At 41.2% G+C, this 24,731-nt stretch overlaps 3 protein-coding genes across 7 annotated transcripts in view; 2 read left to right on the forward strand and 1 right to left on the reverse strand.

Annotated features, from left to right (window-relative positions):
* Positions 1 to 4,050, forward strand: part of tpm2 (tropomyosin 2 (beta)) — a 28,392-nt gene extending 24,342 nt beyond the window's left edge. For 3 of the 4 annotated variants that reach the window (XM_070988740.1, XM_070988743.1, XM_070988741.1), the window contains one exon: positions 2,547 to 2,692. In XM_070988740.1, the coding sequence (XP_070844841.1) occupies positions 2,547 to 2,629 (83 nt within the window). In that variant the 3' untranslated portion in view covers positions 2,630 to 2,692. Of the gene's footprint in view, positions 1 to 2,546 lie in introns of all 4 variants that reach the window. The other variant, XM_070988738.1, reaches the window with a different exon arrangement.
* Positions 1 to 24,731, reverse strand: part of pomk (protein O-mannose kinase) — a 175,528-nt gene that overhangs the window by 33,505 nt on the left and 117,292 nt on the right. The window lies entirely within an intron of this gene.
* Positions 6,788 to 21,597, forward strand: il6st (interleukin 6 cytokine family signal transduce). Of its 2 annotated transcripts, none has more exons than XM_070988860.1 (16): positions 6,788 to 6,965; positions 7,396 to 7,471; positions 8,661 to 8,957; positions 9,325 to 9,472; positions 10,471 to 10,625; positions 10,838 to 10,992; positions 12,181 to 12,343; positions 12,740 to 12,822; positions 14,905 to 15,169; positions 15,689 to 15,859; positions 17,020 to 17,121; positions 17,819 to 17,965; positions 18,095 to 18,235; positions 18,397 to 18,493; positions 18,906 to 18,987; positions 19,692 to 21,597. In XM_070988860.1, the coding sequence occupies exons 2-16, from the start codon at positions 7,408 to 7,410 to the stop codon at positions 20,322 to 20,324; spliced, it is 2,703 nt and encodes a 900-aa protein (XP_070844961.1). In that variant the 5' UTR covers positions 6,788 to 6,965; positions 7,396 to 7,407; the 3' UTR covers positions 20,325 to 21,597. The 2 variants fall into 2 exon arrangements, with proteins under 2 accessions (XP_070844961.1, XP_070844962.1); XM_070988861.1 differs by having other exon boundaries at positions 6,843 to 6,965; positions 7,400 to 7,471.

The following is a 24,731-nucleotide window of genomic DNA, read 5'->3' on the forward strand; positions in this document are numbered from 1 at the left end:
AAGATGTGGAATGCTCCAAAAACACCTGTTTGGAACATTCCACAGGTAAACAGGTTCACTGGTAACAGGTGAGAGTATCATGAACGAGTGTGAAAAGAGCATCCTGGAAAGGCTCAGTCATTCAGTCATTGTATAAAGGATTTTACTGTCATCATCATGGCTTATCAATTTACTGAGAGGTTGTTTTTTTTGTAGATTTTAGGATGTTATGTGCAATGTTATATTAGTGACCACTTTGGACCATGGACCACTTTGAAAGTTTGTCCAATTAAGAGACTTTGGTGAATCTGATTTGATACACTCAAACCAACAAGCCAAAAAGTAAAAAAGCTTTATGATACAAATATGAAGATGCTCCTGCATGAGGCCCATTGTCACTGAATAGTTTGTGGAGATGCCCCATAATATTATAGTTTTTCTCCACTGTTGTGCTGCATTTCTGCCAGCTGTGCTCTCAGGCAGCAGTTGCAGTCATGTAGTGATCAAAACTTTGAACACATTCACGTAACTTTTTAGGATTTATGGTTCTTTTCACATAACTCTCTTTACTGTTTGCATAATTAGTGTATAAAAAAGCAAAGAACATTTAACACAAGGGGAGAAACAAGTGCATATATATTGTATTTTGTTCCCAATGAAGATGATCAGTTTCTGTCATATCGGTTCGTTCAGAGGTACTCTATAATCAGCATGTTAAGGACACATCAGGTTCTGCTCAGCTTCTTCATCAGGTGAAAGAATCTGTCTAAAACTTTGGTGTATGACAAAATGCCTGCAAACCTAATGACATTCCCATCATCCTTAGCTGTTAGCATTGATTGGTGAATGTAAACTAAAATGAACTTGGTAAACATTAGCATTATACCTGCTTAGCATCTGCATGTTAACTTTGTTATTGTTAGCATACTGATGTTAGCATTGAGCTCAAAGCACTGCTGTGCCTCAGTACAGCCCCACAGAGCTGTGAGAATGGTTGTAGACTTCCTGGTTAGTTTTGTTTGTCAACAACAAATTAAAAAAGCATTTGTTGTTGGTGATTATTTTTAGACCCCAGTATGTGAGTTCTACCTGCTCAGACACTTTGGATAAAGTAGTTGGATCGATAAATACAGACTTAGCACAGCTACAATGACCTCATTGATTGCATTTTCAGGGGTGCCAGCCAGGAGATACCACACGCGCACACACACACACACACACACACACACACACACACACACACACACACACACACACACACACACACACACACACACACACACACACACACACACACACGTTGTGTTTATATCACTTGTGGGGACATTACATAGACTTACATTCATTTCCTGGAGCCTTACCCAAACCTAACCATAACCACTATTTGCCTATAACCCGTAACCCTATCCTTAGGCTGCACCCTGAAATTTAATGATTTACATTAAGGGGACCTGCATTTTGTCCCCATAAGGGAGGTCAGTCCCCACAATGTGACTGTGTAGACAGATAGATTTTTGTCCCCACAACGTGATAAATACCTGGTCTCTCTCACACACACACACACACACACACACACACACACACACACACACACACACACACACACACACACACACACACACACACACACACACAGCCAACACAAAGGATATATGCTTTAGATATAAATCAGATCACTCATATGTTGGACGAGCATGGCAATCCACCGGTCCACCGTGTCCTGGTCACAGTTTGCGTTTCCTTCCTCTGTCTCCTGAGCCTGTGTGTATCCCTCCGCCCAGCAGCACGACCAGTGTGAGAAAGACAATCCTGCCACTTCTAGATAAAGCTACAACTGAAGTGGTCTTTTTTTTTAACATAGCAGTTATCACAAACAATGTTTCAGTAAATGAGTTGAGGCGGTCAGTTGAGGTATGCACTGTAGTTCATGATTTCCTAATTCCCTGGAAAGTTTCCTGGAATTAAATGCAAATATAATGTGGTACTAATTATAGGCGATGCTAATTCCCAGTGTAACTCAGCCTAATAATTAGACTGAATTCAGACATATCTGGAACCAGGCTGTGTGTTACCTAGAGTCTTTTGGACAGTGCACAGCAGACCAGGAGAAACATGCAAAATGGGAACTTTGTTAACAGGCAAACATACAGTTTAACATGGGAAAGAAAGTTTCCAGTAATAATAGCGTAATGAGTACATGTTTGCTTGGGATTAAATCGAGCAGTTATTTCAAGGAAACTACTGATAAAGTCAACACAATGAATTAAAGTCAAGTCGCTGATTTGGAACTTTGTGTTTCCTGTGACTCCGTGTTGAAATACTCGATTTTCACTCGAAATGATGAATCACTTGAAAAGTGATTAGTCATTATTTATTAAGAAAAAAACACCAAACTTTCTTTGGTTCCAGCTTCATCAATGTGAGGAATTGCTGGGGTTGTTTTTTTGACTGTTAGTCAGACAAAATGCATCTTTTTAGCATTAGTGGGCCTCTGGAGTTTCCATGCCTCTCGTCCCAGACAGGAAATGTATTTAGAAGCTCACCTGTGACTTTGTTTCCTCCTGCAGAGAAACTGGCTCAAGCCAAGGAAGAGAACCTGGACATGCACCAGGTGTTGGACCAAACCCTTCTGGAGCTCAACAATCTATAGAGACCTCTTCAGAGTTGTATGAAGGACAGCCTGAAGGATACAGAACAAAAAAAGTTGAATCTCCCACCCTTACCAATGTAATGTCAGCAGTTACTGTAAAAAAAAAAAGTACATGTGAGGATTGGCTCAGATGTCTATGGAGCCTCTGAAGTTACATGAGCATGAAAGTGTCCCTTCAAACTAAAAGCAATCACAACTATCTCGAGAGCAGTTGTTCCTGCCAGAAAGGTTTCTCTTGTTTGACCAAACGTGATGAAGCTTCTCTCATTGCGTATAATCATGAATGAGCAGAGCCCACTTAAGTATCTTTGAAGAATAATGATAGGTAGACTGATGGAGTTGAGAAAACCTTCTCCTTCACATAACATAGATTCTAGTACTGTATGCGATACAGGAATGTCCAAGACGTGTCAGAGACTGTCCTCCAAAGATAAACAATAGCGTTAGTTAATGTAGTGACCTGCATTAATGTTTAACTGACCATAACGGACCATTTGAATGAATCCTCAGGAGAGCAGTTCATTTCCTGTTTTCTGCAGAGTTATTTTTGAGCATCAAACCACATCTTAACCACAGTGGGGCCAGATCAGAAAACACTCATAAGACATTTCTTGTCTTAAATCATTTGTAACAGTTTTGGAAGGCGCTGTTTCTGATGCACCAATCAGACATCAGATCAAAACGCACTCATTTTGTGCATCTTGTCTTTTAATTTGAAGGACTTGTCAAAATGTCTTTGTTTAGTTTGCAGGGCAACATTCAGGTTGTATGGCCTGTAGTATAATTGATTGTTAATTGATTCACTTCTTTATTGGTAAATTATTTTGAGTCATTTTTAGTTAGTTTAGTTTTAGTTAAGCCATTTTTCAAGGAAGGTATGTTTTTAGCTTAAAAAATATGATTTGAGCTAGTACTAGAACAAACTAGTTTTTCCAAACTGATTTCTCATGTTAACAAAGACCAAATAAATAGAGAGCTGGGAGCAGTAAACCTGGCATCTAACTTTGAAATAAGGTTTTATATATTGTAAAAAAGAAAAGAAAAGGAGACAAAAACCCTGCATCATTGAATAATATAATAATTCTAAGATGCCTTTATGGTGTGGCTTTTTATACTGTGGTTGTTTTAAAATGTCATACATGTGTGAGTCTGAAACACGTCATCTGTCGTCTGTTTGCTACCCACTGTGCCAGAATGTGAGACAGTACTGTTAACAAACTGTGACAGAGACAAACTAATGATGAGTTGCAGTAGTGATTTCTGTCTGAATGCAGGTGTGCAAATTATTGATTCATGATTAGACTTTTTTTTTTAAACTTTGACATGAAGTTAAGTCATTGCATTGTTTCCAAGTTATTACCAATGTAATGATGGAAAATATCACTATCAGCCCTTTGAATTAAACAAAGCAAGTGACATGATTTCATTGTTGTTGTTGGAGTGAATTTCTTTGGATGAAATAACATAAGGATTATTTGTGATTCACCTCCATACTTAACCTGTTGGTTCAGACCAGTGACCGTCCTGAACATTTAGACCACCACTGCATAGGTAAGTACACAAGTAGTACACCATAAAGTCAAATTCATTTCATCAGGATAAATGCCAACTGGCTCGCAAAACATACACTGACAAGAATTTAGAAAAACAAGAATACGAAGCACAACCCAAACACATAACACAACAAGAACAATGAACTCAATAACAACAATAAACTTCATTATTCCAACCTCAGTGTAGCCATGAAAAAGGATCAGACTATGAGGAGACAGGCGGTGATGGCGCTGCTGAGAACACATGCACTATGTTTTAAGAAGAGAAAAAAAAATGTAAATAAGACTGAGAGCATGTATTTGAATGTAGATGATTCTAGTCTAGTATTCTTTTCACCAAATTTCTCACAGACGAAAGTCACATTTCCACCGCAGGAACGAGGAACCTTTGGAGGAACTTTCGGAAGCCACAAACCGTTTCTTTTTTATTTCTATTCTTATTTTTTGTTCACTGTGCCTCAACGCATCACCATGGAGTTACAGGAAAACAGCAGACCACAAATGGACTGAATACTCACAATAATCACATGCAAAAATGACATGTAAGAACAGTCATTGCTTTTTCATACATCAGTGAACTAATTTGCCTAGTTTTTAGACAGCGGTGAACACACAGACAACAACGGGCTGAATGAACCTGCCAGTTCTTTGAAAAGCAGCTCCTGGGACTAAAAGGTCCCGGTGCTGTAAAAACAGCTAAAAGGAACCATAAAGAGGAGCTGATCTGAGGCCCCTGGTGAGCAACTTGAAGTAAAGGACATGGAGGTCAACTCAGCAATGAAGAAACTGAAGCTTCAACCTAACATGATGCAAACAGATCAACCTAACCTTCCAAAGACACACAGGGTGTTATAGCCACACATGGATAAGCCACAGACACAGAGGAAAGCAACCAATAAAAACATGAAACATCTCACAAGTTTAAAGACATCCAAACACAGATAACTCATCAAAACAAAGTATCTGCAAAAGAAGAAGAAGAAAAAAAAAGAATTGCAGCAAATGACGATGAAGGCAAACAAAAGAGATTTTTGGGAATTCTAAATTCAAGTCCCGCCTTCTTCCATCTCCCCGCTGACTTCTTTCACCTCCTATGGGCAGTCCTTCTGACAGAGGAGCTCAGTGAGATTAAACACGGATAAGTAAAAGACCATGTGACAGAATGCTAAACAAACTGTGTGTACCCAGGTTAAAACAAATTCATTAAAAAAGACAATGTTTTGTCATTATTTGAGAAAATGTCAGGGGCAAAAGGTGACCAAAAGAGATGTGCCATCATCAGAACCAGAGAGTTGGATTTTGAGTCTGGGGTCTGTCCTGTGCAGAGGACCATTACATAAAACAATCAACAATTTGTCGTCTTACAGCTGAGCTTCTAGATTGTTAGTCTTGTTGCTGTCTCTCTTGAATTTGTGATTAAAACATTCTGCAGACGACAGGACTCAGACATGGAAGTCAAGAGGTGTACAGGGTGAAGAGGAGAGGTGAGAAGACGGTCCCCTGTGGACGCACTCATCTCCCCACAAACTGCGGTCTGTCTGCCAGGTGTGTGTGGAGGCGTCTGCCTGCACCTCTGCAGGCTCTTTCAGCAGCAGGGGCTGGGTTGGATTGTTGATTGTCAGTTTTTTTCAGTGTCACTGGTTTTCAGTTTCTTCTCTCTGTCTCTGTTCTGGCGAGGAGAGGAAGGGCAAAGAGAGTGTAATGTACATACCTGAGGAAACGCCACTGCTCTGGACCTGAGGCCCTCTCCCAGGTCTCTGACCTGACCACTCACCCAGCACACTGTTTCACTGTGCTGTTCCACATGTGCCTTAAAGTTGACTTGAAACTGATTTTATGCTGCTCTGGCAGCAGTCTGCTTCAACAAATGCTCATCATAGCCAGTGTTCTTAATGCTGCAGCTTTGTAACTGTTTTCAGTATTTGGTGGAAAAAGGTGTAGTTATTCAGGGACTGGTTTCAGGAGTAGATGGCTGCTACTGACAAATCAAATTACAGAATTATTTTTGTGATTTCTACCTTGTTTAACATTGTACAGGCTTTCTATACTTTTGCTTTTGCTCTTAATAATAATAATTTTATATAATAATATATAATATATAATAATTTTGCTGTACAGTTATGTTGTTGGCTTGCCTGTTTTCTCTTCGTTTGCTTGTGTGGTTGGCACACGTGTAGCCTATTAAGATTAAGAATATAATTTTGGACATTAACCTTTTCGTAATTCAGTGTGTTTAATGGAAAAAATATCCATTTCCCCCACTCAGACACACTGTGAATTGTCTTGTTTTTTGGAAGTTGATGCTGGAGGTTCACGGACCTTTATGGGCACGTGCATACTTGTGAGCAGGAGGGGCGGAGACAGACTGGAAAACAGCAGTGAGGGACACGCAAACCGGGACACTCACACCGGAATACTCTGATTCGTCATAAGTGTTTGACAGACAGATTCTCTGACAAATCAGCCAACAGAATGTCCTCGCTGATGATTTAAGTGGATCCCTAAACTGTCGCTGGCAGAGAAAACGCTCAACAGAAAGGACTTCGGTCCATCCGTATAGTTTAAGATCATGTAGTTATGACGCAGCACCGCAAAACGTTGCGACACAGCTTTCTCTTGACGGGAAGTGGGTGGCACTAACCTAGAACCACTGGCACGGACGTGAGACAAATATTAGCTAAACTTCATTACCTTTTCCTGGCAATTGTTAGGTTTTAGTCACAAACAAAAATGTTATTTATCTAGCAACGATTCTAACACGGACCAAAACTGACCTCAGTCAGGTGAGTGAAGTGATAACCTCTTGCTTTTGATTGCGGAAACAATATGGCGTTAGCAGGGATGGCAATGCTAACCTGAATATTTAATTCGCAACACTGACTACTATATGCATTTTTAGCCGCACGCTATTATGAACGTTTTGTAATTTTTTTTAGAACAACTGAACATTTGAATAGCCATTATTGGCTAGCTAACATCGTAACATTTCTCACCCAGTTAATGTTTGTGTGCTAAATACCTCAGCAAAAGTAAAACGATGTAATATAAGATCGACAACGACTAAGTTAACGTTCACTTCGACGTTACGCAATGGTAAGCTACCTAGACTAGTTGTAAAGTTTGTAAGGTTGTAATGAGAATGTTGTAGACATAACTGGTACTAGCTATATTGCCTTCTCTAGTCTGACAATTTGTTGTTATTTATGTTCCTAGCTAGTCGTCGTCATGGTGTCTGTGCTCCAGCTGGTGGTGTTGGCTTGCCTTGCATCTGCTCAACCTGCAAGAGGAGGTCAGTAACTTAAGTTGGTATTTTACATATAGAGAACAGCTAAAGAGCCATTTTTAGAGGATGCCTGCGGCCACATGTACACCGTCACCATCCATCTACCTAGCTAGTTAGCCTCAGCCTGTTCAACTTGGTGTACCTCTTTTGAAGTTCAGTCTCTACATGGTGGGTAAACACTGCTGGACAGTGGTCAGTGACAGCCAACAAACCTGAAAATTAGATCGTGTTGAGGGCAGGACACGAGGACAGACAGGTACAGATTTAACATTTTCTCACTTTAAGAAAAATTCAGAGATAGATATTGGATGGCAGTTGAATGAAACTTTTGTTACTACGGTAAATTCTTTCCTGCCATGACAAGTCAGTATTCAAGATTGAAGAACTTTATTGTCATTGTGTGCACACATCAAAATTGCAGTCAAGTTCAAATGTTGCATGTGTGTTTAAGACTCAGATATATTTCCAAAGAATAAATAAGGCAGGTGGAGGACATGAAGGACCAGGGGAAAATATAGAGTGAAATTAAGCTCAATTAATATCTATTATAAAGGGAGAATTTGCAATAATTTGCTGATGCTATCGTTTATTCATGCATTCGCCTGTTCTTGGTAATGACTGGGAAACATTGTGGAGTATGGGGCGTGAACTTTTTTTGGCTTCTGATGGGAACATGCCAGAAGTTGAGAGTCATTGGTTGAAATCCACTGATTCACCAGCTGTGCAGGTTTCACTGGAAAGAAACAGGAAGTTGTAGTGACTTGGGCTTACATAGTCCAGTCTTCTCCAGATCTGGCATGTTGTTATATGAATCCTAGCCTGAAGACATCTACATGCTGGTAGTGACTTAGTCATAGCGCCACCTACTGGCAACAGGAAGTAAACGTTGTGTATGTTTTGTGTCTGTATCAAGCTGAAGGTCTGAGTTAAGAAGTGGAATACAGTCACATCTCATGACGTGACATCTCAAACAGCCAACTTTCTTGTTGGTTTTTGTGTTCATTCTTTAGACTGTGGGAGAAACAGTGGGTCATTTGATGCCTCAGCAGTCACAGTAACCTGTAAAAAAGAAAAGAAAAGAAAAAAGCGTCATTGCTGATGCTGCTGATGCAAGCACACTACTCATGTGTCTTACTTTGGTTGAGTTTGATCTAAAAAATGAATCTCAATAATTTCTTGTTTTGTTGCTCTCCAGAGAACCATTTGGTCATTGCGCCACAGTCTCCAGTGCTAGAGATTGGGACTAACTTCACAGCTACATGCATGATCATCAATACACCTGAAATTACAGCAGATGACCTCTACTGGAATCTGTCTAAGACGACTGTGTCCGAGAGACAGTACACTAAGATCAGTAGATCTGCTCTCAATGTCACCATCCCCATCACCAACGAAGAACAGGAATGGTTATTTTGCATCAGCAAGAAAGTGTCCAACTATGTTATCCTGAACAAGGGCAGATTCATTCATGGCATCATCCTTACAAAAGGCTGTACGTATCTGTTGTGTGTTGTAATGTTTTGTAGTGTTTGTTAAAAAATATATTAGTTGTTTTATGCCATGCAAACTTTGTGCAACCTGTCTGCTGTAAAAATCCATGAGCGCTTGCAGACCCACAACCTGTTCTTAATTTGAGGCTCTGTAGTTGTGGTTCAACACAGGTTTACTGTCCTGTGGATGGTTATGAAGTATTTGTGTCGGTTGGTTGGTTGGTGTTGTGGTAAAAAATTGAAAATACAAGGAGAACATGTTTGATGAGAAGTTCACATCACCCTTAACTCTGAGTTGTCTCTCAAATATTAAAATACCTATTCTCAAAAGAAACAGTTTAGTAGATGTGTTGTTTTCCCCAATGTCAGATCGTCCGGGGAAGCCTGAGAATCTCTCTTGTGTGGCGGTTCAGGAGAAATCAACCATCTCTCCCAAAATCAGCTGTGTGTGGGAGCCAGCAGGACGTCAAGCCAAATACGTACCTACAAGCTACACACTGAATGTTAGCATCATCTCGTGAGTAAACATTTCTTCAACATTTCCGTTTTGGTTCATTTAAGCATGGTGAAGTCAAGTCAAGCTGGCAGTTAAAGGAGTTGAAAGAATGTTTTGTTAATGTGTGGTTTATTGCTGGTGTGGAGGACTTGATAATTTAACTTTTGTCTTGGGTTATCATTTGTAGTTTCTGACTTTTTGATGAAAAAAGGGCATGATGTCAAGTGTCTGATGCAGTTAATAAATATTGAAAGGCTTGCTCAAACATGACAGTGTATGAGAGCGATGCTATAGATTGTCATCTGGTAGTGTGATATAAAGCATTAAAGCATTAAATAAATAGCAGGCTAAAATAACAGCTTCCTCATACCCAAACACAGTGCAGCAGTGTGTTTGTGTTGCTCGGTTGTTAAACTTTTACAAAGATGAACTCTGAACTGCAGGTCAACCAAAGCATTGACCTCCTCTGGTGCTGAGCAGAAGAGTCATTTTCAGACTATCAAAAAAATGGCAACTTTCATTCTTTCCAATTGCCTATTGGATGACAAACATACAGACAACCTCTGAACAAATCCATGAATTAAGAAGCATCATTTAACATCTTGTCATTTTTTGGACACTGTTGAACTATATAAACAGACAATATCTTGGTACATGTGTTAAAATAATAGTAATAAACTTTGCTTGTTGCTTTTTGTACAGGGAGTGTAGCTCTGTGTGCTTTATAGTCAAGCTTATAAATGATTAAATGATCCAACTCCGATTGTAATTGTCAGTTAAGCCACACATATAAATGGTTATTCAACCGAAAGGTCAATTTTACAGTTAATTACTGCTGCAAGCAGGTAGACTTCTTTCTTCCTTGGTATTATTTCAAGCCGTATTGTTTGCTCTTCATGAACACTATCATGAAAAGCCAAAGTGGAATTGTTTAATTGGAAGAATACTGAGTGTATGTATCATTGTCTTGGCCTTGCTGTTGAGATCCTCTCAATGATCTTAAAATGTTTTGTCAACAGCGGTCAGACCTTTTATGCGCGGACGACTCTCAACCAAGCTGAAGTGCCTCTGGATATTTACCCCCATCATATGACACTAGAGATCTGGGTGGAGGCACACAATGAACTGGGAACCATAGAGTCTGAGCACCTGAAAGAAGATGCCGGCTGGTTTGGTAAGTTGAATAATGAGTAAGGTTTGCACAGTACTGCCATCTTTAAATCTGCTGGTTCTGATCTAGTCTGGACTAAAACATGTATATCCATTTACACAATAGTCAGAGTGCTGGCTCTGCTGAAATGCAACCCTGATGTGTTAATGTATAGATGATGGTCAATGATCGCCATCTTGCATGATCTTGATAGCTTGTTGTGTCTTTTGTTGCAGTGAAAACAAACCCTCCATCAGACGTCAAAATCATTTCAGAGAAGAGTTTTCCCACCTCCCTTCTCATAAACTGGAATCACCCCATTGCAGAAGAATATGTGAGATTAACATATCAAATCAGATTCTGCCCAAATGGAGCTCATATTTGGACTAATGTAAGTATGTCTCATTTGACCACACACAAATTTCTCATAGTGTGCATGTTCATCATAGCAGGAAAAGCATAGGCTGAGTTGTGGTACCCACAGGATGAGTCCTCCTGACTCACTTTTGCTGCTGTGCCACCATGAGATTGACACTTGAAATATCTCAACTATTTGGATTGCCATGAAATTTGGTACAGATATCCGTGGTGCCCACAGGATGACCCCTGATGACTGTACCTGTAGCATTGTGAGCAGGTCAAGGTTGCATCCAGTTCAACATAATTTTTACCCCGATCATACTGAAGGCAGACACAACACTGTACAGATAAAGGCAATGCACTTCAATGAAGGGAGGATATTTCCTTTGTCCTGCCAATGTGAGAGGTTATTTTACGTGATCTCTTTCAAGAATGTTAAGTGTCCAGATGAACTGTGATATAATGGTACAAAATTTGGTACACATTCCTGTTCCCCAGAGGATACATCCTAATGACTTTGGCAATCTCCTGACATTTCCTCCAGCACCACCATGAGGTTGAACATTGTGGTTTGAAGTGAAATGTTACTGCTGGATGGATTGCAATGAAATTTGGTTTAGAGTAGACACTCATGTTCCCCTCAGGATGAAATAACTTAAGTGATCCTCTGACTGTATCTAGTGCCATCTGCAGGTCTAAATGTTCATTTGTCCAGTACTTTGTTTAGGATCAAATACAAGTACAAAACATTCCCATCATCCTCATCTGTCGTTTGTGGTTAGGGTTAGATTAATCAAAATTTAGCATGCTAACACACTAAACTTGGATGCTTTTTGAATTTACTGCATGTATTTGAACGTATCCACAATATCAACGATGAAGTGGAAAGCAAAAATGTAGGCAAGTAGAAAAGCATATGAAGCAGCTACATGCCCACTTGCTCGCTGTGTAGCAGGGCAGCAGTGCATACACTGTGACTGTGTAAATACGGCTTCAGGAATAGCTCCCACGGTGGTTCCCCCGGTTCTGTCATATCGTCCAACCCTATCACCACATCAGCCAGGGCTGTAATTTCTAACTTTAGTGTCTGTGTTCTGTCTTCATCTGTGCGTCTTTTCAGTGTACAGTTATGTTTCTATTTTTGTGTTATTTTGTGTATGTGCATGTCAGATCTATCAACAAGTCTTTTCTATAAAGAGATGCGTTTAATGTCTTTAAGGTACCTCTTGTGGACACTGACAAGTACATAAAGTCCTTCAGGCTACAGAACCTTCAGGCAGACACAGTTTATGTCACTCAGGTACGCTGCAAAAATTACAGAGAAGGCCACGGTTACTGGAGTGACTGGAGTATCAACGCTACCAAGAGAACACCAGAAGACCGTGAGTGCTCTCACTACTTCCACTTTCAAGTTAAAGTATTTGACCACCAATACAGCATGGTGTTAAAAGACAAGTGAAGGTTGATTGTTTACTTATTAATCTGTTATAGCTGATGGAATCCCAAATCCCAGAGACCTTCCTTGCACACAGTCATTTCTTAAAGCAGTGGCAGCATCTAAAGAAAAGTTGTACTTGTCAAAGAAAGCACCATATGTGGTTTGACTGTGTGTGCAGGCCATTGATTGTACAGCATTACAAAAATACTTCAAATGCTTCACAGTGGTGAAAAGACTGAGCCTGTGAATGTGCCCTCTGTGCCCACTGTAATGCAGAGTTGAGGAAATGATTTTCCCTTTGTGAACTAAAATATTTGGTTTCCCATTTTCTTCGGCCTAGGACCAGGGAGTAAACCGAATTTATGGAAAATCATTACTGAGGGTGACAGCGTTAATGAACGACGAGTGGAGATTATTTCTAAGGTAAGTTCCCGCATCACATTCATTTTAACACAAGAAACTATCACACCTGATAATCCTAATATTACTGTTTGGAAAACAAAAAACACTAAAAACTCTTGAGAAAAGAGATCATTCTTGCCTGAGCAGTGTGCAGAATCCACAGTTTTATATAATTGCTTGTTGTAAAAAGAGTGACTTCATAAAAGTCACACTGTCATCTATGAATTCACTAAAAGATGTTTTGTATTGTACTTTAAGTATTTCGTAAATTTGGCACAATTTTCACCGCTGAGTTTGAAAGTGCAAAATATTTAACATGCTCTTAACTTTTGCTGCCACCGCAGCCAGAAATCAACAAGACTGTGCCACATTTTAAGACCCATGCTAACACAAACACCCTACAAGTGAACCCCCTCTGAAACATTCATTTGCCTGCTGTGTGAATTTAAGTAGCCCTTTTACTTGCTAAGGCCAGAAACCACCAAACACCAGAGTCATTGTGTAAGTGAACATCAGATACTCCTTTTTGTACTCTGGAGCTTCGACAAAGTGAAATTAACCCTCCAGTGATTTTTGTGTTGCATTTATGGCAATTTCTGCTTCAGTAACTTCCTGTTTCCCGTTATGATTTCAGTGTGCACGCAGCACCAGCCTTAGGTAGCCGGCTGAAAGCAGATGAGTTACTGCGAGGCTAAGTACGGTATCATGGGAGTAAAGTAGAGAAAAAAAAAATTACTGTAGTTTTTGAAATTATTTACCATATGTTGTCATTTGTGAAAATACCCTGAACGAACACTGTGGACTTCTGAATTATTGTAAGTGAATTATTTAAACAGGCTTTGTACTGGAAGTGTTTTCATCCATATAAGCTGTTGATCTCTGTGATCAGTGTAATACTGTAATATGTTGAACTGACTAGTATTTCTGGTACCTACTAGCAAAGGGAGCAAAGTTACTTTAGCTTCACATTTTGATGAAGCTAAACCAGGAGTCTCCTCCTGCTTCAGTCGGCGTACTGGAGACACTGAAATTATTTTAATCATGATTTCCTCAGCTCAGAATAAGCCAGTAAACAAGCCTGTTGACCAAACAGGGTATGACTGTTATTTTATTTTTTATTAAACTGTTTCCCTGAAAAGTCTAAAACAAACAAAAAATTGATCCATATCAGTGTACACAGACACAGCCTTTATTGTGCGCTGTTGTATTAAAAACACAAGCATTGCAGACGCTGTTGCTTTAGCCCGAAAATTTGAACCAACACAAGTTCCACGTCACTCCCCTCCCTCTCCGCTGCACTCATGCCCTGCCTCCAAGCTCCTCTTCCCTGCAGTGTCTGCGCGGCTGCCATGACAACCAGTAACGTTAGCCTTAGCATCGGAAACAAGCTAACTCTGCCCAGCCGCTACATCACAGTCGCTAACATACCGTACGCGTTGCGGAGTGTTACTGTAACAATCACCATATTAGCTTCATGGTTATTTGTTGTCTTAGCCGTATATGCTGTTGTTGGCAGCGGTGGTAGGAGCAGTTTCTCCTTTGTGATTGGCTGCTATAGCTTTCACCAGCCTCCTGACGCTGCTCACAGAGCTGGTTGACTGAGCGGCAGCCGGCAGCATGATTGGAGGGAGGGGGCGGTTCTCAGTGTGTGTGAGTAGTGATTGACAGATGTCAGACACTCCCTCAGACGCTCCTCTGGCTCTGATTGGTTGTTTTGTGTCGGGCGTGGTGGATTCTTGCAAAGCGCAGTGGGAGCAGTAGGTGGGACCAATGGAGCCGTTTTTTTTCACAGATTACATGTTTCATGTACTGCTGTCTGCACATAGGGACAGTTTTAGCAAATATACTTTTTTACAAGTTACCTACTGCAGCTTTAAAGTAGTTTTAATATTATTCAAATGGCTGAATACACACACAATGGCATTAAATGGATAAATAACCCAAACAACAGGAAAATGTATCCAAATGGTGTCTTTGAGTTAATGCTATCCCAGTTTCTTTTTTTTGCCAGTTGTTCTTTAAAAGACTTAGTGATGTTACAGTATACATCAACCTGAGTTGATGCTGAAAAGTAACATGCATTGTGTGACTTTGCTCTGCCAGGATCCTGAGTTGGCCAATGGGAGGATAACAAGATTCGACATTAGGATTCAAGACACAAAGGATAAAGTCAAGAATGGAAGTTGGGAGTGGGAGAGTATCCCAGTCAACAGGTCGGAGGCAGACAGCAGCTCTAGCCAGCAGAGGATCACTGCCCTTAAACAGATTCACCTGGCTAACGATAAATCTGTTCAAGTGTTCGTCATTGCCGTCAATTCTGTGGGGAAATCTGATGAGGCATCGTTTGTCATCCCCGAGAAAACACGTGGTAGGTGTTCATGGTGGCTCTGAGCTACAAAGCTACAGGTCGCACTCTCATCTAGCACTAAAGCCTTTCATTGCAGGTGTCTCCCAGCTACTGTAAGGACAACTTTTAGTGATAGTTGTCTGTGGAAGAAGACTAGATTAATTATTGAGATGTTGTAATATCAGTATCAAAAGGTCATAGTCACAGCAGTATAAACACAATATAAACATATCCTGGAGAGGAGGGGATGTGAAGTTGTGTAGCAGAAGCAATTAGCTTTTCAGGTGAGAAATCACAAATAAGATAAAGAAAAACCTCCTTAACCCAGGTTAGTACACCAAATTAATTTATCCTTCAAACTCTGTTATGGAGACCAGAGAAGTTGCAAACTGAGTGTACTCTGTCTTGTTCTGAGGAGTTTGGAATCTGGTAAATTCAGCTTACCAGCTTAAGTTTTAAAACAAATCCTGAGTAAATCAGCTCTGGTCTAAGTCAAGTCAACATTGTGATATGAAGTGTATTTCTCTGTGTGTGTTACAGAGTATCCCCCAGTGGAAGAGCTGAAGGTGTGGCCCCATGAAGGCCAGCTGTGGCTGGAGTGGAAATCCCCCAAGAACATAGCTGTGTCGGAGTATGTGGTGCAGTGGGCTGCTGATGGTCTGATAGACTGGCAGAGGGAGAACAAAAACACCACACACACTTTCATTAAAGGTAATCTCCTTCTTCTACAGTATCTGAGTCGAGTTTATAATGAGTTCAAAATGCCATAAAAGAGATATTTCGCTCCAAATCTGTCCTTACTGAGAAGGAACCACTCACATCCTGTGGATGGAGAGCAGACTGTGGTCAGCTTGGACGTACATAGTTACAGTAGAGTCTTGGGTTTGGTGATGTAATTTTCCAGCCAACGTTGATTTACTCTGATAAAATGAATCCTTAAAACGTCTTAAAAGTAAATGTTCTTCTAAATGTTCTGAGTGAGTTTAACCTTCCACTGGTAAGCACTTATGTAATGTATATATCAAGGGCTTTTATTGTGAAAGGTGGAAAAACAGTGAGTCTGTAACGCATTTGGCAGTGTTGGAATCAGTTAAGAGCTCTGACATCTTGATTAAGAAAATAAAAGGACATAAATCTTCCTATAAATACAACAGCACGTGGCTGAGGAGCAGTGCTGTATGAGTGTAAAAACAGATTTAAAATGAATAGAACTAAAAAGTAAGAAATGAGTAAGCAGCAGCACAGATAAGAAAACCTGCATAAACAAGCCACAAAATGACGCCTGCTAGACTCTCACAGAGCAGGCTGCTATGGTTTGGGCTGTGTATGTTTTCACTGCAGTGATGGTATGATGCACCCTGGTGGTGATGCGTTTAATTGCAGCTTGGCTGGTAAACACTGCACCAGTGTGTATGCAAGTTTTAGCTCCTTAACTACAAAATCATGGATACTTTAGAATTTTATATGTGTTTTCCGATACTGGCTGTGGACCTCTGGTTTCTTCAGTGCGTTTTTCCTTACTGGTCCAGTCCATGGAAAAGTATCTTGTCATAAAAAGTTAAAAGTAACATGAAAAGGAAGTTTATTGTTTCTAACAAAAATCTGAGTAAATCGTTTTTTGTCATGGTGGCAGCAGTACACTGTTATAGGGGGCAGCCATGTATTTTTAGATTTTCTCGTCCTCTGTCAAAACCTGTAAATCCAAGCTGACAGCAGCTGTTCTCCATGAAAGGGCAAACTACAAACTCACTACAAACTTAGAACAGCCACCTTTCATGCATACAGGGTGTGTCATACTCAAATCTAGATATGGTGGGGTTTCACTTTAAACTAACAGTTGATTTAACTCTCCATCTCATTGTCACTTCTAGGCAACCTTGAGAAGTTTGTTTGCTACAATATATCTGTGTATCCAGTATACGCTGGAAGAACTGGGAAGCCAGCAAGAGTAGAGGCCTTTCTGGAGCAAGGAGGTAAGATAACACCTGATATCTAACATAACAGGTCTGACATAAGACAACATCTGTAACACACTGGCAGAGCTAGATCATTTTGGAATCCTTTTGAAGTTTTGTGAACAGTAAAAGCAGGTCAAAGAACAGTCATCTGGCTGCAGAAAACAACACATTTCTGATGCGTGGAAAAAAATGTAATTCTTTAAATGAAATAAATCAAACAAAGAAATGAAATGAAATGTAATATAACACATAACATATGAAGTTTTCATGCCACATTAAAATCAAATCACTACACAGAAAACAAAATGGACAGGTGTTTTCCATCATTCTTCTGTTGTCCAGCAGAGGGCAGCACAGACCCCCTCAGACTAAAGCACTGTCATGAGCTCTCATGATTCATTCAGTTCATAAAGAGCAACAGTTCAGCACTCTCAGTAGCACCTGTTTGACGCTTCAGCACTTGATTATGTCTCCAGTTGTGTCTTGAGACAAGCTTGCCTTACACCAAGACAGAAGCCAATGTGTGGCTATACCTGAACATTCGGGACGTGTTGGGTCCTCACCTAACCATTTACTAAGGTTTTATTTGAAAAGGCCATTCTTTCCCTCCAAAAGGCACTGCGTTGACATGAAGCCCGTCTGTTCTGTATTTGACATCAGATAAGATGCAGTTGTACGATTAACATGCATGATGTTGCTGTTGGGATTGCAGCACCGTCGGAAGGCCCAGCTGTTAGACTGAATGGTAAACCAGGACGTAATGAGGCAGAGCTGGTGTGGATGGAGATTCCCCTCCACAGCCGACGAGGCTTCATCACAAACTACACCATATTCTACACAAGTGGGACAGAAATACACAGTATGTACTGTCACATGGTAACCTGAATAGGCTTGAGTTTTTAGCATTTACACATTTCTGTTTACTGTTGAACTGCAGGCGTGCCCAGCTACTTGTCTTATGTGCTGATTTCTGTTTTACACCTTGCAGAAAAAACAGTGCCAGCTAATGTCACCTCATACACCCTGAAGTCACTGTTAGGCAACACCAAGTATGACACTTGGATCAGGGTTTCAACCATTCGGGGCTCTGCCAGAGGCTTTAATCACTCATTCACGACTCTGAAATATGGTGAGTACAACCTTTCCTACATGGTGAACTGTTCCAGCTGTTTCAAATGTCCCAAAGTCAGTTTCTACTTTCTGTAGAGATATTAGATTGTGAAATTAGGAAGTACCTAGTTGTTGGTAGAATGCTGTCTCATCTAAATGTCCTCTGTGTTTCCCCCCCAGCATCAGGAGAGATTGAGGGCATCGTGGTAGGAGTGAGCCTTGGCTTTCTCTTTGTTGTTGTTATGACCATGCTGCTCTGTATCTACAAAAAAGATGTGTAAGTTACACTCAGACCATATGACGTTATATATATATATATATATATATATATATATATATATATATATATATATATATATATATATATATAGAGAAGGATTTGAGAGGATTTGAAACCATGTGTTTAAGGAGAAGTAAGGTCAACATTTGTACAGTTCTCTGCTTCTCATTCCTCTTCATGACGACAGGCTTTTCAGCTCACTTTTGAGTGTGGCTGTACATAACGGGTGCAAACACTTGAGCTGTCAGACATGGTCGTCTGAAGTAGTTCATTTTGAGCATACCCTGACCTTAAGACACAGCTCAGTCCACACTTTTAACTATTCACCACTGTCCATAGTCACACATTGTAGTTTAGGATCCACAGTTTCTAAATTGATGTGTGACCTTCCGTGTTCACTCTCTCACAGCATCAAGGAGAATTTTTGGCCTCGGATTCCAAACCCTGGAGAGAGCACCATTGGAAATTGGTCACCTGATTATCCTTTGAAAGTAAGGACTTCTTTTGTTCTCACACACGTTAAGGTGCCAACATAGACAGTATTTAATAGACTGCATGTCAGTATAACAGTATATCCAGTCTGTGTGTAGCAGAGAAACAGAAGTTACAATACAAATGATGCTCTTTTACCTGAAATCTGTCCTGTGTGTGTTCATAAACTCAGTCTTTTTTCAGTCAATTAGTTCCTTTTTTTCAATGCAGTTGTTACAGGATTTTTTTTAATTTTTTTTTTTCTTGTAACACTACCTTGCAAGCATCCCATAGAGGAGGGGGAGAAACCTCACCATTGTTGTTTCCTTTTTCTGTTCTCTACTTTTCCCCATCTGAACTGGGCAGTGATCTGACTCCTGGATTGCATGGTTTCACCACAAAAAAATGATCGATTTGAGAGTTAGCAGAGTGAGGAGAAAAAAGATCAAATCTTTTATTGAGGGCTCAGAATCCCTTCATACATCAACTATAGCTGAGTTTTGTATTATACTGTTAATGTTTCTCTCTGAGAGCTGGGCCCTTGTGAAAAGTCAGAAAGATTGTGTCAGATGTTTGAATTTTAACACTAAAATGGACAGATTTGAACACTGACCTTCACACTGAGAGTGCTCAGTATCCACAATTGAAAACGTAGAGTGATGTCTTGTTTGATTTTAGTCTGATTGTAATGGAACATTTCTTTTCAACTCTTCATCCTCTGCAGGCAGAGACACCAAAGGAGAACTGTCTGTCTGGCATCAGTGTGCTCGATGTGGATCTGTGTGATGGAAAGTGTGTGTTTGAGGAGGACAAGGCCAGTCTGCCTCTGAAGAAGGACAAGTACCTGTCTGAGGAACACAGCAGCGGTATCGGTGGCTCCTCCTGCATGTCTTCACCTCGCCAGAGTGTGTCCGACAGCGACGAGGGCGGCGACATGGCTGACACCACAGCCAGCACTGTTCAGTACTCCTCGGTGGTGGCCTCCAATGGTTACAAGGGTCAGACCCCGAGCTCCCAACCCCAGCAGGCCATCTTTTCACGGTCTGAGTCCACGCAGCCCCTGCTGGATTCTGAGGAGAACCCAGACATGTTTCTGCAGGAGGGCAGCAGACAGTCCCAGCGATTCCCGCGACAGCCCTGCTTCACACGGTCTGCACGGAACCAAGACAGCACCAACCCTGCTGACTTCAACCAGCTGGAGATGGAGCAGCAGGAGGTGCTGGAACCTCTGGACTTCTGTCCTCTGGAAGAGGACTCTGAGCAGACAACGCCTACAGATGGCCACTCTGCCGACTGGCTGCCAACAGCGCCAGTCTCCAGCTACATGCCTCAACTGGGTGGCTACAGGCCACAGTGAAAACACAGACAGACCTAAATGTGTTATCTATGTGAATGATTCTGTGCCTTTTGTTTATGTCAAATGTTTATTTCAAGCAGTGAAGAAGACTGTACCTGTATGTCTTTTGCACTTAACCAAGTATAAACAGGATGCTTCAGGAAAGTACTCTAAAGTGCAATGTGAAGCTTAGCTTGAAGCAGTAGTTTGCTAGCTTGGCACTCACACATAAAACTTCCACAGCCATGTCTTTATCGTAAAATAAAGCCCAGAACATACTCGACACATGTATTTGAGCACGTTGAGCTACTCAGCAAATGTCACATGTTGCATTTCAAAAACTCTCCTGAAATTCTAAACATTTCACCACACAGTCTCAGGAGTGATGGGCTGCACGGCAGGCAGCTTCAGGTTGAAGCCATCTTTGATTTGTGCTTCTGTTTCCGGCTCAGCTCTCTCTTACTGTAGTGCCCCCTGGTGGATGGGTTTTTGCCTCTGCAGGGGTGCTACAATAAGTTCCCCTGACATTGTCATTTAATGTGTACATAGATGTTTTCAGCTGACGTGTATACACAGCACATGAATGCAATCCAAAAATCCAGTACATATCAGTCAGAGTAATGCAGTTCCTAGCTCAAATGGCACCATTTAGTTTAAGGAACAGTCCAGCGCATTATTTGTGGATGTAAGTTTAGAATGTTCATTTCATTTGTAGAGGCTAACATGATTCCGTTACAGCCAGTCCTCTTAAGATTGGCTTTCAGGCTTTAGCCCAGCCTGTGTCAGAGCTCGCATTACCTCTTCAATTCTTCTTATCCTACATTGTTCAAATACAATATTGAATGTATTGTTACCATAAATAGCTGTCCTGTGCTTGTCACTTTAATAACCCTCTGATCCCAGTTATTGAGGATAACATGGACCTAATATGTCACTTTCTACTAACATCAGCTTGATGCTTTACAGTAAACATAAAAAAAAAAATCCTTGATATACAGCTTGAGTAATCATTGGGAAACGGCCTTATTGTTAATGGCTTGCTTAACTGCTCTGAATTGCTTTGTGGATTGTTGAGTTCTGAGGGATGAAATAACTGTCATGTTACATGAACAACAAAGACAATTGCTGACTTAATGTAGTGTTGTTAACTTTTTTCAAAACACTATTTTCAGTGTGAACCGTCAAAGAGGTTGCATTTCATAACCTGCTGACAAGGGATAAGGTTTTCTCTGTGTTGAAATGCTGTACATAGCTATCGTTATAAACCATGAAATAAATGTTTCCACATGTAGAATGCTGCTTCTGTAATGTGTGTTCCTGTGGTAGTTACACTGTATCCAGTAGCTTGCACATTCTGAGCAATGAATGAAAAATGATATGTACATCACACGTTTCAGGCAGCACCCAAAGGTTTCCCTTAGTGCTGTTGTTACTTCATGTGTGTGGAGCTCGCCAAAAGGTAAGTTTTTCCAAATGACTGATGATTGGTTGTAATTGTAGGTTCATTGAAAGGACTAGATGTTGCAATCCCTAGTGTTTGCACCACTTTTCATTCGGGAGTTCTTGGCGGATGGCTGCTATAAAGCTTTACCAGTGGGACACATCGTCAGTTATGTACCTCAGCATCACAGGGTGTTTCGGCCATTTATCACAATGCACCCTCTGCTGAGGCAGGCCCACCACAGGTTGACCAAGCCTGGGTGTGTGTCCCACGGTTAGTTGTTTGCCTTAGCAGCCCAGGTGGTGTCGCTCCTCTTCAGCCACAGCCAATGGCTTGTCCTCTTGGTGGTGTTGGCCAGCTCTTTGACGGCTTGTCTGTGAATCTGTACAATCAAATCAAATCAAATCAAACTTTATTTATATGGCACTTTTCATACTTAAAAGCAACACAAAGTGCCTCACAGAGGCTAAAAACAACATAGAAGAAAACCCAGCCCTCCCGCCCCCATAAATACATTCAGAGACATATAGAGACACACACTCGCAGACACGCACGCATGCATATATGTTACCATTAAATCAGCTCAACCCACTTCACATCATGTGATATGTCGCTGTAGCTTTGAGGGAGAAAGCTTGTTGGCATCACTCAAAGTCATGTTTTTTAACCGCCACTGTGACACCAAGTGGTAATTCCAGGATAATGTGAGGCGGGGGGTGGCTATGATTCAGGAACCTTTGTGCTTTCTAGCAAACATCCTGCGTTTCCACCAGTTTTGAGCGGAACCACTGTGATCAATGATATATCATCAACAGATGGTTTTGCACAGTGCACATCGTAAGTAAATGGTAGCAGGAAGACAATGCAGTGCACTGATTAGCTGCAAGCTTTTGCCAAAAAAAAAAGAAGCATGGACCAACTATTAATGATAAGAAAACAGAAGATTATTATGTGCAAGACGAATGGCCATCTCATCCTCAACCAGTAGATATTTGCCACGCTGATGTGAAAAGGTAATAGTTCAGGTCAGACTAGATGAGTAAAAGAATAGAATTTCATTCAGCCGTTACTTGAATATATATACACATAAGTTTATTATACAGAAACGTGATATCAGAGAGGATGTTGGTGCAGCATGTGCACATGGACAGAGACACATTACATTCACTCAGCTTTCTGCAGTGTGTCCTACAGCACCAGACAGGAGGCAGACTATGTGTTACTCTGGAACATCAGCAAGGTCGACATGGTTACCTCCAGACAGGCGGGAGCCTCTCAACATAAAACATGCAGAGTGTGAAGGGCGCTGATGTTTCTCTGGTCAACTGCATGTCAGTGCATAAAATCAAACATTCGTATAGGACAAATGGATCACACTATGATCATGAATATCTATCGCACACGCCCACTCGTGTTGTCCTAGTTTGCACTTCAGGTCAAGGAAAACTTGTGATGTTTTGCTTCCAGCTTGGAACCAACTTTTCAGGTTGTGAACCATTTTTTTTGGTCGAAAGGCTTGAGACAGTCCAGAATTAGATGCAGAACCGCAAAAGGAACCCGTTTTGTGATGTGATGTTTTAAATTTGTCAACGGACGGTGAGGAAGCAGCCATCCTTCCACTGAATGTTTTAATGTGACATAGACATGTGCGTTAATAAGATGTTCATTTTTCTTTGTATACATCAACAAGAGTTATTTGAATGCAAAGCTGTGTTCATTTAGACTGCACACCTTTGCTGAAATTATCAAGTTGACAGCAGACGTGTCTTTTGGGGTAAGACTAGCTGCCTCCCAAATCAGGAGCTGGAAACAGGAAAGTTTTACCAAGCTTTCAGCTTGAGGGACAGCTCTCTATGGGATCTGCAGGAGATGCAGATGAGGGAAGCGATGCATATCGCTCTGTGCAGCTGTGCAGCGTTGGGAGTCTCTGAACACTGCGTGGTTTATCTCCACATTAACAGGCAGAAACTAAAGTCTGCTAAAATGTGAGGGGATGGACCAACAAGGCATCTGATGATATTTGTCTTACTGCTTGATGTTTGATAAACCAACACTCGCACCCCCTCACCCTCTCCAAGTCAAGTCAACCATCAGCACCCCCTGCCACCCCCTCCCACGAAAGCCCCAACTCCACTCAGGATCTGTGATCAGGATGTGTGTCAGCTCTTTTAGAGACCATGACAGGATTAAATCACTACAGGGCAGTCACCCTGACTGATGGACCCCTGCAGTTTGCGTACCAGGCCAACAGGTCAATGGGTGATGCAGTCAACATGCTCTACATCCTGCAACACCTCAACACCACAGGGACATTCACAAGGATCCTGTTTGTGGACGTCAACTCAGTGTTCAAGACCATGATTCTAGAAGTTCTCTGCTCAAAACACCCAGCTCACTATGCCAACGTGAACCTGTCAGTGGGTCACAAACCTCCTGATCCAGTCTGTTGTCTGTTCATCCCTCACTGTCTGATTTGGATCAGACACCAAACAAACCCATTCTCATTCCCAGAGCCTCAAATGCAGTCACTACCCTCCGCGTCTCAAACAGATGCACAAGGTACCCTTTAGCATCTGCCTGAGATGCACTGGTCTTTCAACTAACTCCAAAGTACCCCTGTCTGCTGCACTATTAGACGCCCAGAGCAACTCCTCCAGCTGTTCAACATGTTCTCATCCCAGCGATACACAAAGCGTTCCTGCCAGAGAGCCTTTCCATCATGAGCTTAATGTTGTGAAACAGCTGCAGTTTGTTTAGGTTTAGGCACCAAAACTACTTGGTTAGGTTTAGGAAATGATTGTTCACTTCTGGTTCCTCACTGGACCTGAATCTCGGTCTCGTGGGTGAAAATCATGTGCTAAAGGGTGCCTTGTGCATCTGTGTAAGACATCGACGGCTGTGACAAAACATCTGTATCTGCCCAGGCGCACCAAACAGGAAAGGATGGTCAGGACTGCAGAGAAAGTCACTGGTACCATCCATTCCAT

The sequence above is a fragment of the Chaetodon trifascialis genome, chromosome 20 (genome assembly GCF_039877785.1).
Source record: "Chaetodon trifascialis isolate fChaTrf1 chromosome 20, fChaTrf1.hap1, whole genome shotgun sequence".
Classification (NCBI taxonomy): domain Eukaryota; kingdom Metazoa; phylum Chordata; class Actinopteri; order Chaetodontiformes; family Chaetodontidae; genus Chaetodon; species Chaetodon trifascialis.